Source organism: Sylvia atricapilla, chromosome 21, assembly GCF_009819655.1.
Source record: "Sylvia atricapilla isolate bSylAtr1 chromosome 21, bSylAtr1.pri, whole genome shotgun sequence".
Taxonomy (NCBI): Eukaryota; Metazoa; Chordata; class Aves; order Passeriformes; family Sylviidae; genus Sylvia; species Sylvia atricapilla.
Genome location: NC_089160.1, coordinates 9263561 through 9278264, shown reverse-complemented (window position 1 = coordinate 9278264; position 14704 = coordinate 9263561). Strand labels below are relative to the sequence as shown.

At 44.1% G+C, this 14704-nt stretch overlaps 1 protein-coding gene across 1 annotated transcript in view; it reads right to left on the bottom strand.

The window, feature by feature from the left end:
* Nucleotides 1-14704, bottom strand: part of LOC136370377 (teneurin-1-like) — a 30587-nt gene that overhangs the window by 15106 nt on the left and 777 nt on the right. The window contains exons 2-5 of the mRNA XM_066333744.1: nucleotides 10879-11245; nucleotides 8137-8647; nucleotides 2938-3110; nucleotides 1585-1820 (exon numbers count right to left, since the gene is read on the bottom strand). Of these exons, the coding sequence (XP_066189841.1) occupies nucleotides 1585-1820; nucleotides 2938-3110; nucleotides 8137-8647; nucleotides 10879-11245 (1287 nt within the window). The remainder of the gene's footprint in view (nucleotides 1-1584; nucleotides 1821-2937; nucleotides 3111-8136; nucleotides 8648-10878; nucleotides 11246-14704) is intronic.

Here is a 14704-nt window from a genome sequence, read left to right as displayed (position 1 = left end):
CCCTCCTGCCAGAATCCATTTCTTTTTTTTTTTTTTTGCCAGGCAGTGTTAAAGATCACATAAAAACAAGTGAAAATACAAAAGAAACTGCAATTTCAACAACAGAAAACACAAACTGCACAATGGAGAAAGTCTGCAAGATGAAGTAGTTGCATTAAACAGAATTGTGATGAACAACTAGTCCCTGGCAATGCAAGCAGAATAGATGACTGACTGCAACCTTTCTGTTTATGATCTTTTCACATAAGATTCTTATAGAAAAATGTGCCACCCTGTTATTGAAGCACAAAGTCACACAGAAAGCCTCCAACTGAGGAGGCAACGTGAGCCAAGGAAGGCAGAGTTTGGATCCTGCCATCTTAACATGTTTGTCACTGCTACCTCCCCAGACAGGGCTATCACACTAATTCAGAGAGGGAGGAGGCAGAAGGTGGGCAAGAAGAACTAAAAGAAGCTTTTGCCCACTTGCAAGATCCAAAAAGGTAACTGTGGCTGTCAAATCTGAACAAATCTGAACAGTGCCCTTTCAAAGTGGTGTTTTACATACAGTGCCCAGCCTGGCCAGATCTTCCAAGCCTTGCATTTTTGACTGAGCAGTTGAAAGGCAAACAGATGGTACACTTACAAAAAAATCTATAGTATCTCATAATCAAAATGAGATGGTTTTGATTTTGGTGGTTTTGACAATGTAGAGATTTTAACAACCACCTCTATATTTTCAGAGCTAACAGGTGTACCTTCAGACATAATTCCTATCCAGAAAGGTTGTAGTCAATAGCACAGTATTTTTAAGACCAAAATTCCCAGTTGTACTATTGGTACAGGCAATTTAAGTGGTATTCATGTGAAAATCAGAACTGGTTTAATAAAAAACCTGTTTAGCAAAGTAGCAATCTCTTTCAGCCATGATGTTATGTAATTAAATGCTGAATGTTGACCATCTGTCATTGTGCTCACAGGTAAAAATAAACCAACGATGCAATGTTAAAGCAAATCTTTCTTGGAGCCCTGGTGGAGCCCAGCCAGAGGGAGCTTTTGGAGCATGTGGCAGGGGCAGAATTAACACACAGCCTGTGTGGATGCACAGGGAGTGAGGCTCTCCATGCCTCTGGGTCACAGCAAAGGAGCTGGCCAGGACAGCCAAAGTCACAGCCAAAGTCACAGCCCAAGTGTGTCCTGCAGGAGCCCTGGGCAGCCCCTGGCTCCCCTTGGCTCCCCCAGGACAGGAGGGTATCTGATACATCTGACACAGGCAAAATGTGGCTCCAACTTTGCGGCTGTGCAGAGTAACTTCACACTGCCCTTTGCTCACAGCTTACTCCAAAGCCGTAATTAAGTCCTTAGTTGAAAAAGAAGAGGAAGAAAAGAAGTAATTCTGTCTTGAGGTAAAATCTTACTATCAAAATCAAACAGAGATCAAACATCCCTGAGAGTGTTGGTGGAGTCTGGTTTTGAAATTCATGGCTGGGGCCCACCACTGATCCAAAATTTTCACTCTTACAAAGTATAATGTTTCAACATGATTTTAGTTCAATGACTTTCAAAGGGAACACTGCACTTAAGAAGTGTAAGAGGAAGCCTTACCCTCAGCCTTCTCTCAAATGTAGAGATGTTGCCTTTGGTCTGCTCCCTCCTCTGCCTCCATTCAATGAGATTTGAGTTGTGCTCTCCAGGCAGGGAGATATTGCACTTCCCCAAGGTGGGGCTGACCACCCCTGCCAGGATGTGAGGTTCTGTGTTGAGGGTGATTTCCATCCCGCTGGCAAAGGTGACCCTCAGAGACCCGTCTGGGCTCACCCTGTAGATGTTCTGGGTGTTATCTGTCAGAAAACAACAAAAACCAGGGCTCAGAGAGGAGCTCAGATCTCCAGGTTTACAGCCCAAATGTGAGGCACAGCAGGGCTGAGTTTGTGACCCGGGGAGGTTGCAGACAGCTGAATACCAACTGCAGTGGGAGCTCTGCAAGCTGTAACCTCCAGCCCTCCCAGGTCTGAACAGCTTTTTATTACATTTGGCCTGATGACTACCATTGTGAAGGTTTCCTGCAGCAGGAATAAAGAACTTTTGCTTTCAGCTTAAAAGTATGTAAAGCCACAAGCTGAATATTGAGCACTGATATTGTGATGGCCTTTGCACATTGCAGATCCCAACAGGAAAATGTAATGCTTGAACAACTCAAGAGTATCTGAGGTCAAACAAGAGAGCTGTTTTCCAGATATCCAGGATGACAGCCAGTCTCCCATTCTGTTCCTGTGTCACAAGAAGCCTGTCCTCTTCCCCATTAAGAAACCCAAACAAGGACAAAGAGCCCAGATTGATTAAACCATTTAAACCCAAAACTCTGGTGATAAATCTGCAGGTTCTGGAGGAGGACACTGGGGCACCTCCATTAGGCAGAAAGCAGGGGGTTCTTTTGAGATCAGTGGTATTACCAGGAAAACACTGTGGTGTCTGCAGGGGTTGAATCCAAATCTAATCCCCAAGGCAGCCACTAGCAGAGGTGGGCCACATTCTCCCCCTGTCACCAGGTCACAGAACTACCAGAAAGAATACACAGCATTGGCCAAACAAAAAATGGCAGTGGAACCTGTCATTCTCCTGGCAAGTATTTCTTAGAATAACAAAGCTCAGTGTGTTACAGTTTAGTCCACGTCCTCCAAATGCTGAAGCAGAAAGCAGCATGTAAAGCCTGGAGACATCAGAGACTTCAATAATTAGATTTTATCCATGGGATTCTTCTAGGAGAAGAATTATTCACTTGTGGCTTGTTTCTAACTGGCAGCCCAGGAGATTTGTAGCTGTGTGTGCTGAAGCAAGGAAGAAACAAAGGAACTAATTCTAATGCCTTTTTATTTTTGGCCAACAGTTGCAAATGCAGTAATATCTAGGATTCCAACACAATGGTTAGGGAAGAAATAACAGAAATGCTTCTATTACCTTGTTTTAAAGTATATATTGTAGAGGTAGCTGAGAAGTTTGTGGCTGTGATCACGTTCTCCCTGTTTGAAGTATCAAGTTCCACTCGTGTCAGTTTTTCCACATCACTGTGGAAGCTGCTGACTTCCCCTGTGGGGAAGGTTGCATTGGTCAGGTGCCCATCGGAGTCATACCTGCAGAATGATGTTAAAGAGCCATGAAAACACATCACCACTGTCCTACAGGCACTCCTAAAAGCTGAAAAAATAGTGCAAAAAGAGCAGGAGGCATTGTCACCACTGTGCAGTAAGTAAAAAGGTAAGAATTGCTCCACTTAGTCACTCAAAAATGCACTCAGTACCTGGTCTGAATTCCTGCTTGGAGTCTTTTTCAGTGGTGCTGCATCAAGTACAACTGGGAATAGTGTGGGATGCCAGCTGCAGCACCCGGGCTCTGGCACAGGACTCAGGGCTGCCTGGGGCTCCCAGTGGGCTGCCAGGCAGGAACAAGGCCACTGGAGGTCACTCGGTGCTCAGACATCCACCCACCCCAAACCCGGCAGTTTTGTACCCACCAGACTGAATAAAACCAGTTCTTACCCTCCGCGACCCTTAAAAGCTGCCTTCTGTCACAGATGTGTGAGGCACATAATGTGAGTGGTGAATGTAAAAAGGGCCCTAAAGCGTAACCACAGTGATAAAATTACACAGAAATCTGCAGGAAATAAGTTGCCTACATGGGTTTTGCTCTTGTGTTTCATTTCCCATGGGTCTACTTAAATCAGCAGGAACTTCTCACCTAGAATCTGGAGCACCACATTTCAGTTCACCTGAACTTCATCAGTGCTAAAGAAATTCTTGTAGCTCAAGGTACTTGATTATCAATCAGGCCATGTTACCAAAAAGTCAATAATTAATTCCAGAGCTCTGGAGCAGCAATTCTAACAGGTCTTTTCAGTTCTACCAACATATTTCTTCTTTTTGATGGTTCACATGGAAACCAGCACAGAGCATTGCTTGGTGCTTGATATTGTTTCACAATAATGCCTCACATCTTAAAAATCTTATTGATGCTGACATGTTTTTATTCACCTCAGACAACTCACTGATATTGCAGAGTATTTGCATGAGCAAAACCAACTCATGTTCATAAAACAGAAACTTATTGTGCAGGTATGAAAGCATAATTAAGTTTTCATGTATTATGAGCTGTCTCCTCTCCCAGACCAAACTGTTCTATCAGCTGGCAGAACTGCACTGCCAATGAAGCCCTTCCAATTCACATCAGCCCATGGTATGGCTTTGTCCTTCCCTTTAAGCTATTGGCATAATTCCTTTAGGATCTTTATTTGCCCCTAATTAGTCAGACAAAATCTATATGTCACAAGAAATACTGGTAAAAAAAAAATAAGGATTTTTTTGTCTTCCCTCCAATATAAAAAAAAGAAAAACAGAGCAGCTGTCCTTTTCCAATTAAACACTAAAGAAGGAAGTAGTGACCATCTTGTGGTATTCTGACGACTAAGTTAAAATTAATCAAACATTAAATTCAAATAATCTCTCTCCTTTTCACCTCTCACTGCCCTTATATATATTGTGTGGCTTATTTACATTCTCCCCTTCTGCTGGTTCTGTGCACGTGGACTGGGTGCCACAGGCAGAGAATAAAACTGACTCAGATCACTACTTCTCATCATCAGAAAACTCCACGAACACCAGGCAGTTATATTTCATTTACTGCTTGATCAAACAGGTATGACAGCTTGGTAGGTTATTTAGATTTGCTACTTTACCACAGAAAATCCCACAAAACTGCATTTTTAAGGTCCAAAAAATATAACTGGTTCATTGCAATGTACTTGTGCTCAAGGCACAGGATCCACCCTCACTAAGGATCCAGCTTTGCTGCGGATGGTGCTGCTGCTGAGTACAAAAAAATCATTTTCAGCAGTGCAGCTGAGAAAGGGATGGAGAACTCCTGGCTGGCCAGGAAGGGCAGCCCACAGCAGAGGGCTCTCACTCCTGCAGATGGCCCCACTGACCCCAAGGAGGACATGCAGAAAAGGCTCAGTATTGATTCCACAGCGTGAGCATCTAAAGGGTTGGTTTTTTTTCCCTTCCACATTGCTCCAAGAAACTCAGCCCTCTGAGGCCAGGTTCTGTCACCTTCCACATGATGAATAACACCACGCTGGGGCTCAGCTCCTGCAGTGTCCTACCCATACTAATAGGGGTGGAATCATGACATATTTCTTCATGTTAATTTGAGGCTCCGTTATGCCACTGTTAATCATGTCAGTGACCATTTAATCATGCAAATAATTGCATTGATTTCAGTGCTCACATGAGGAAGTGCTCACCAGTATTTGAAAGGCACACATGGGGATATTGCTTCACAATCCATTTGCATTTCTATGTGTAGCACAGTTAAGAGTTATATCATTTCGAAGGGAAAGCAGTCTAATCAATTTTTTCAGAGAGTTGTTTCTTGCACGTGTTTTCTTGTCCTTGATTTAATAGAGGCCCAGTGCTTCCTCTCCCCTTTTACAGCTTTAATGACACAATATTAAAAGAAATCTAGATGACTTAAAATTGTACATTAGCTATAATTGTATGCAAGAGCCCTTTCAGCACTTCAATTCCATCAGATTAGAGTAGATGGATGACAAGTACTTTTGTAGGTGGTTTTCTACCACTTAATAATTTCCCTCTGCAAGTGAATCTGACACAGAGGTAGATGTTCTGAACAGGTCATTATCTTTGCTCATATTCCCAAGTATGTGTGATATGTGTTGTTAAACAATCTCATCCCTATTTCAGCTTGGCAGTGCCATGGGTCGAACTTTTGGATGTGAATGCAAATCTGGCTTAAGCACAGAAGATGATTTCAAGCAATTTGAAAGTTGCTCTTAGTTCCAATGCTACATTCTCACAGTGCTTACAAGCAATTCATATATATATATATAGGTAAACCTTTCAAACAGTTCTAATTTTCAACCTGAAATGGGCTGTCAGTACAGAATGTGACCTCCCTGGAAAACAGTATCTGGGTAGAATACAACTAAGGCCATCACAGCCCATGAGCCATTCATGGCAGCAGGTGAGCAGCACCTCCTGAAAGCACCAATTCGAGCACAGAGCTGCTGACAGCCCACTGCCCCTCTGACTGCAGCAGGTCAGACTCTGAACACATCCTGGGCTCATGAACCAACACATTCTGTGTTCCAGTCACTGAGGAATTTGTAACGTATCGTGAAAATGACTTAAGATACTGGATTGAACATAAACACTAACGACACGATTTTATTTAATGAACATTATTTAATTCTGTTGCTGTTTCTGTCGTGCTGAAGTTGTAATTCTGTTAATTTTCCATGACTGATTGAAGGCTGGCAGGAGTGTGTGGTCATGCAAAGCCTGGACAACTCAAAGCCTGGGTGAGGACAGTGTTACCCAGCCTGTAGTTAAAGCTACTTAATTTAGCAAAACCTCTCTGTGTTAATCACATACATCATATAAATCCTCCCGAGGCACAGGTACTTCCTCATGAATAAATCTACACTACATACAGTGGGAGGCACCTGCAAGCAGGTAAAGTCCTTTTAAAAGATCTTTCAACATTTGAGCCGTACTTTAAAAAGAGGAACAAGCAATGGTTGTGTGAAATGGTTTATGCTCAATGTCAGTGGGACAGAATGCCAGCACTGAAAGGCACATGACTAAAAATAATCTGCTCTCCCCTGCTCTAACAATGAAGCCCTGCTACAAGGCCTGCTGATCAGCATTTTAATGGACATGACTTGGAGCTGCTCTAAAGGCCCTTTGAAAGTGCCATTGGCCCGTGGCCTGGACTGACACCAGCATCAAGTGGGGATATAAATGGCCAACTCTCAGCACTGAAATTATTAAAAAGAAGCATACATACATTTACAGTCAGCTCTGTTTATAAAAGGTGACTCTGATCACCGTTTGAAGAGCACCAGGGTAACAGTGAGCTTTGTGCTGGTGCAGAGACAGTTTAGATTTCCACCAATAGATGTTTGATAATGATAACTGAACAGGAAGATCCTGTATGCTTTTGTTTTCCCATGTATTGTAAGAAAGGCCCTCTCTAATGGCTTATATGCCCACCCTATTAATTTAGTCTTTGGCAGAATAATAGAGAACAGGATGAAGAAACATCCTGTTGAATAAAAAACCCACATACTGGGCAGCATTTTCTCTGCCTTTATCCTACTTCCATTTGAAGAAATTACAATTCTAAAATCCTGTAATGACAGGGACTCTACTACCTTTCCAGGTGACTCAGGCAGTAAGTAACTCACTTCTTACCAATGTGCTTTTGTCCCAGCCTCACCTGGATGGTTTTCATTTCAGGTTTTGACCATGAACTCCTATGCTCCACTACTATCCTCCCTAAGGACTCTGAACCAGGGATGTGATTTCCATCCTGCACTTGTTGCATCCTCAAACAGGGATTATGACAATTAATTACCAATAATGAGAAATCCTGATACAACACACCTCTTTATAAATCAAAAATGAACTTTCTCTTGGGTTGTTCTTTCTCTGGGACCAGACTGGGATGTTCTGACTCCATCTTTAACTGTCTTGTCTCAATATCCCGTTTATGAAGCCTTTCCTACCCCCCTTACATACAGCCTTTTGCTATTACATATCCTTTTGCTATTATTATATATCTTCCTCCCCTGCTGATAGAGACAAGCTCACTCTTGTCTTTGAATTCCACTGAGATCCTCAATTTCCTTTGCAACACTCCCTTCTCTGATGAGTATGCTAATTTCTCCCTTTCTGCCCTCCTCAGGAATTTTTCAAATTCCTGATTCATACCACAACTTTCCTGTACCTCTTAAGTGACAAAAAAAAAAAAAAAAAAAAAATCTCATCTTTTCATTTAGAGAAACAGATTCTCAACAAGAAAGTGCAAATGAAGTGTAATTTCAGGCAATTTCTGCTGCACTTAACAGGCACTGTGCACAGAGCATTTACATATGACAGGTTTAGGCACCTAAGAAATGTCAGTGCCTGTGCAACAGCACTGCTTGTCCTGTCTCACACAGTGTTAGTAGCAGGGTGACTAGAGCTGTCTAAAAAAGTATCAGTGTTTAAAATGACTAGGTGACTAAATGTTTAAACGACTAGAGCTGTCTAAGAAAGTTTCAGCACTCACTTAAAATAAGAGTTTAATGTCTGGACTTACTCATACACGGTCGTCCATCCGTTCTCATCACTCTTGGTGGCCAGAAGCCCCGTGTTGCCCGGGTACGTCATCAGGGCCAGGTTGTAGCCCTGGGCATAGACCCTTTTGAGGACCCCGTTGCTGCTGATGGTGAGCCAGTAGACCTGTCCCCCGGGCACCACCACCCACAGGGGCAGCCCACCCGTGTCCCTGCGGATGTGAACCGCGCCGCCGCTGCTGCTGCTGACGGCGCCCAGCTCGCCGTCGGCGCCGTAGGAGAAGTTGTAGATGTAGTCCCTGGTGATGAGGTTGAGGGTGTGCAGGTGGGTGCCGTTGATGGTGAACTGGTAGAGCTCCTGGTCGGCGGGGGAGGCGATCTCGTACAGGTGGCCGTCGCTCAGGTGCGCGCTGTTGCGGCGCACGGCGCGGATGCGCACGTTGCCCAGGTCGGCCACCAGCAGCGTGTCATCAGGGGACACTGCCAGGGAGGAAGGGGCCTTCAGCTTGGCATCTTTGGCATAGCCACCATCACCTGGAGGAGAAATGGCTGTTTTAGCGATCTCTGATGTCCCCGTTTCAGCTGACCCCCAGAGCCTGACACACTGCTTCTCCTCAGCGTGGACCTGATATCTTCTGAGCCGGGGCTCTTCCCAAGGGAAACTTTTCAGCCGTTTTCCTTTTCCCAAAACAACCCTGTGTAAACAATATTCCTTTCCCATGACAACAGGAATTGTTTGCTATTTGTGTCACTGAGCCAATGGCAGAGGTGTCAGCCCTATGGACCAATAACGTGCCTCTTAGCCCAGAGTGTTATAAAAGGGCTGAATGAATTGTAAATAAACCTTCTGATTTCTTCTCTCCTGACTGCAGTCAAACATCTTTATTTTGTGTCCTATTGCAACACCTCAGTATCATTTACTGGTCAATAAAACAATATCCTCTTCCAACTAATTAAATCCCTGTTATCTAAGGTAGGTGCAATTCTAAATTAGTCTTGGTGAAGACAAACAGGAATATAAATTATCTGATTCACAGCATTTTTGCTGAGTCCCAGACCCTGCTGTTCAGAAAAGCTTTAATGCAGAATTGTGGAGGAAAAAAAAAAAACACAAAAAACCAAACAAACAATCATGACACCTCAGGTTTCATTCCCTACTTACTGTCTGTTGGCATGTCTTTAAAGTAGAATTGTGTTGTGAACAAAAAGAAAATAAACCCCAGTAATTCAGCTAAAATGACACTGAAAGAAAGATTAGTTTATACTTATTAAAAACTCAACACTACAGGAAAACAAAATCAGAACACTAGCCAAAAAGTGCCTTGAGAAACAACTCCTTTCAATATCTCTTGACAATTTATTTGGTTTGTGTCATTTAAGGTTTCAAAAGGATTTTGCATTATCCTGGGCTGTATGTGTCTATCAAAATGAGTTTACATGAGCAGGATTTCCTGTAACTAGCAAGAAAGCATATTAGACCTCACTCTTAGGGAAAACCACATTACTGTGTGTATTGCTCTCCTTCTCCTGACTGAGGCATGAAATTGCTGGAGTGTCTGAGCACACCCCATGCTTCCTTGGAAATAGAAAAATCAATGGATCTTTTTGCCAAGCTGACCCTGCCTTTCACCAAACCAGGCTCGACCAATCATTAGATTTGCCACAGCTTTTTTTCATTTTTCAGCACTGGGAGTAATTTTCCTCACCCGGAATCCTGTCCAGGGTTCTGTTCCTCACTGGTCTCCTGCAGCCACCATAAAGCTGGCAGCACTTGGCAATGCACAGGAGGCTTTGATTATCATTACAATGCTGGGTCAGCAACCCACCTTTTCTGGAAGACCATTTGCATTTTTTCCTCTCTGTTCTCGACATACTTAATGTTTCTTGTCAGCAATTAACCTTTTACTTGAAATGAGAGGCTTAAGAATGATGATGACATTATTATGGAGCTGAAGACAGCGGTTCTTACAGATGTCAGGATGGCAACAAACTGCACACCTCTGTATGGGAATGCTGCTGTCTGCCCCAGTCTGTTTTTATGAAATAAAAAGAGCCACACTTTGTTTTGGTGCATGCAGGGCAGTGGCTGTCCTGGTGACAATGTCCAGCAGTGCACTGCAGACCTGGCACTGCTGCTCCAGTTTAAAACACACAAGAAAAATGCTGCACAGTGTATGTTTGCACCATTTGGCTGGTGGTGCAGCATGACATGAGTGATAAGAAGGCATAAGCTGATGTATTGCACTTGATATGAAACCCCTTGGCACTCTTCCTGCTGGGCAGGGCTGCCTGTTCCAGGAGCATTTAGGTACAATTTGGTACCATCTTTGACAGGGGCAAATGCAGCTGACGTGGCAAGACTAATTCTGAACAGGGTGTAATCACTGTATCAAAGGAGAAAAAGCTAGGAGTATCCTGAAGTTCCTCCAGTGGCAATGGAAGACTCACATCTCAGAAGTCAATGGATTAAATCCACAAAGCTCTGCTGATAAGGCTTTGGGCTTTCCAAGGAAACTGAATCCCTGCTTTTCTCTCACAGAATCATAGACTGTGTAGGTTGGAAGAGACCTTCAAGATCACTGATCCCAATCCAGCCCAAACACCTCAACTAGACCACGGCACCGAGTGCCACATCCAGTCTTTAAACACGCCCAGGGGTGGTGACTCCACCACCTCAATTCCCCTTGCTGCTCTGCTGCCCTGCGGCGTTAGCAGCGCTAAATCCAACAGCTGCCAGCCAGGACACAGCGGCATCCTCCCCTCACCCGAGAAGCAGTCGCAGTTGGGGTCGATCTTGCAGTCGCAGTCCGAGGGCGCCCCGGCCACGAGGGAGATCTCCCCGTTGGTGGTGACCTGCTGGATGCGGTTGATCTTCCTCTCGTCGGTCTCGGCGATGTAGAGCACGCCGCTGTGGGACACGGCGATGGCCCGGGCCGACTCCAGCGTGGAGTGTGTGGCCACCCTGGTGAGCAGGAAGTGGTCCATGCCCGGCACCTGGCAGTGGATGGGCCGCCCCGCCACGATGCGCACGCGCCCGCGCTCCGAGATCTGCAGCACGATGTTGTTGTCCAGCACGTACAGGGAGTTGTCCAGGGGGTTCACTGTCAGGTCTGTCGGCCACTCCAAACGCACCTGGGAGAAACAGCCGGGGGAAAAAAGGGGAAAAAGAATGGTCAGGGCAGTATGGCAGTTTTATTCATCTTGGTCACATCATCAAGACACCTCGTGGACCCAATATTTCTGCGCCTGAGAAACTGCTGAGCTCTTCCAAGGGAAACTTTTCAGCAGTTTTGTTTTTCCCAAAAACCCTGTGTAAACAATATTCCTTTCCCATGACACCAGGAGTTGTTTGCTATTTCTGTCACTGAGCCAATGGGAGAGGTGTCAGCCCTATGGACCAATAACGTGCCTCTTAGCCCAGAGTGTTATAAAAGGGCTGAATGAATTGTAAATAAACCTTCTGATTTCTGCTGTCTCCTGACTGGAGTCAAGCATCTTTATTTTGTGTCCTATTATGACAACACCTGGCAGATTGTCTCAGTGTGGATGCTGACAGCTTGGTCAGAGAGAAATTTTCAAGCACTGGACAGCAAAAAGGCCTGTGAGAGAGAAAGTCAAATAACTTTCCTATACACTGGTCTAGGGAGCTGTGAGAAAGCTCAGTAAAAGAACTTAAAACAATCCTTGTACCTGGTGTTTGTCCTTGTTGTTGATTTGCGAGATGTTTACAAAGGGGTGTAGTTTTTAATTAGCCAATTATGGTGAAGGGTGTTAATTAAAGGACCAATCATGTCCAGTTGTATCAGAACAGTCCACAAAAAGATGCAATTTCTAATTTCTAATTTCTAAACTGTGATATATGGATGGGTTCTAAGCAGACTGAGAGTCTGTGTTGCTCATTCAGCCACCTCCAATACAACAGCAACATCTCAGCGTTGCTTCTCCAGTACCTTTAATTAGGTTTGGAACAAATTTCAACAAGCACACTCTTTTCTGAGGTCCCACTCCAGTGTGGAACAAAATTTGATTTGAAAAGTAATTTAGCACCCTCTGAGAGGTATTTGCACAAGTCCATTAAAGCGGGAACTTTATTATACCTATGCAGTCATGCAAATAAAACCACACACTTCACGTCACGCAACATCAGCCAGAAAATTTTCTAGGTCTGAATGTTATTGTTTCAAGGTTGCAGTCAATGCTGGCAGAGTGGAAAACAGTGAGAGGTTGTCAATGTCGTAACACTTTAATTGCCTGTTAGCACAAAAGGAAAATGACATACTAGAAGGATAGGACACATTTCCACTATTTATTTACTAAGCAAGAAATGTTAACAAGACTTATATGCCACGAGAAATATAGCTTAATACTCTGTAACAAAATATACACCAATATATCATACTTTGCAGGATAATGTAGCCAAGCCTAATTATTTATAATGATTTTGCTTTGTGAATTCATTATTTCAGTCATGGATTAAGTAAATTTGTCATACTTAAGGGGAGCTTTTTGCCTTTGTGCAGGTGAGAATGCCAACCAAAGGAAGTTTCAAACCAAGCTGGAGGAAAAGCTGAAGAATGACCTCACTCATCTGACACCTTCTGCATTGTGATCTGGAGGAATAAACATGAATCAAATGAAAAGTGGAGCTGCCTGTCAACCTGAAAGACAATGAATACACAGGCTGCTGGTGACAGCACGTGCTGGCCAGAGCTTCCAACTCCTTCTGCTGAGAAAGGATTGCTGAGCTGGGAACAGCCCCACAGCAGGGCTGGTCCCTCTCTCCAGCTCATGGCCAGTGCAGCATTTGGACTCCAGGTGTCTCTGGAAAGGTGAGAAAACAATGAGCCGTGCTTTTGTCTGTCTCAGGATGCTGAGTGGAATTTTATCTAGTGGAATTTTTCTGGTCTAAATATTTCGGAATATAAATCATCAGAAGACAATAATTATCAGCCTAACCTGTAACTTTTATATGCTTTATATGCTACAGAAGCTTTCACCACTTCACTTAGCTATTTGATGCTAGTTTTGCTGATTTTTGCACTGTGCTAATGAAAAGCACGACGAATGCAGAGCTGCTGATGCTGCCACACTGCTGAGCACTGAGCAGCACCATATGGTGCAGAGTGTGCCCATCACCAGCCACCTGCTTGCCTGGGGTCAGCTGGGCAGCCAGGCTGCAATCCAAGTCTCTCCCTTTCTCCAGCATTTCCTGAATAATCTCATTTCCAGAGGTGCGCTGCTGTTTGGTACCTGATGTTTAATACTGTGAGGGCACTGTGGCTGCTGTGTCCCCGCTGTGTGCTCACCACACAATTCCAGGGTCCAGGAGCAATCCAGCTCCTCCTTGTGCCCAGTCCTTTGGAGCAGACATCGTCAGAACTGGCATTTAAACTGATGCTGCTGGGCTCAAGATTCTCCTGAACCAGGTGGTCGAGTCCTTCCAAATGATCTAAATGTGGTGAAGCAGTTGGGAACAGATTCCTCCCGTGCCAGTGCTAATTCCTGTGCACTGTGACTGCCTGGGCTCCACCCTCTGCTCTGCACACCGCTGTCAGCTCCTGCTTCAGCTGACAGACCACTGGGACACCAAATAAAGCTCTTCACCTAACAGCAAAATCTCTACATGGCTTTCTCCAGGAGGCTTGGAAAAAACCCACATTTGCAATGCACCTTTTAATGCAGAAAAACTGCTTTTTTCTACCGAAGTAGATGGATTAGTTTCGATGGAAAATAGACACCTTCAACTTTAAGGGCCTCCACAGATGGCACTGCTGTAAAAATAATCTTTGATTAACTGTAACTAGATTATTCACAATTAAAAATCTGGGACAAACCCATCTATTTTACCATAATGACCTTGCCTAGCACCTGCAATGTTTTGATAGCTGGTTTTCTTTTGTGGACCAGCCCTTGCCCAGCAAATATAATGTGAATTCCTCTCACTGTGAAGGTATGTCTGGTGTCCTGCAGATAAATAGGGTCTGGTTTGGGCCTAAACAACTTTTTCTCTGGTTTATTTTGAGGCTGATTTGGTTTACTGAGATAGAAGAAACTCTTATGCAGCTGCACATTTCACTGTGCCTAAAGCTAACAGCTGTTAACTGCAAGCATATTTGCTTTCATACTGCCCATATCTGTAAAACTAGCTGCAGTGAGGTAAAAAATAAATAAAATTTTAGCTGGAAACATCCAAACAATTTTGTTCCTACACCAGAACTGCTGCCTAGCTCTCTGCTCTGGCAAAGCCAACGGAAGGCTATTCCTACAGCTTCCCTTCTGTCATTTAAACAGTCATGGATGCATCTGTGGTTACAATCTCATCTGAAATATTAAAGGTGGCACACACCTGTCTGGAGATTGCAGCAGAAAAACCAGCTGCTGCACACTGCAAGCTTCTGCTGCTGAAATTGGAGGGCTGGAAAAAAAACCCCTGAAATAGCCCAGTTAAAATTTAAACATACACAATAACACAAATCACTGAGCATTCCTAATCTGAACAAGAAATTCACAGATTCTAGAAAAAAATCTGCACTGTTCTGTCAGGATTGGCCTTCCTGACATCTGAAACTGGTGTAAGATGGGCCTGCTGCT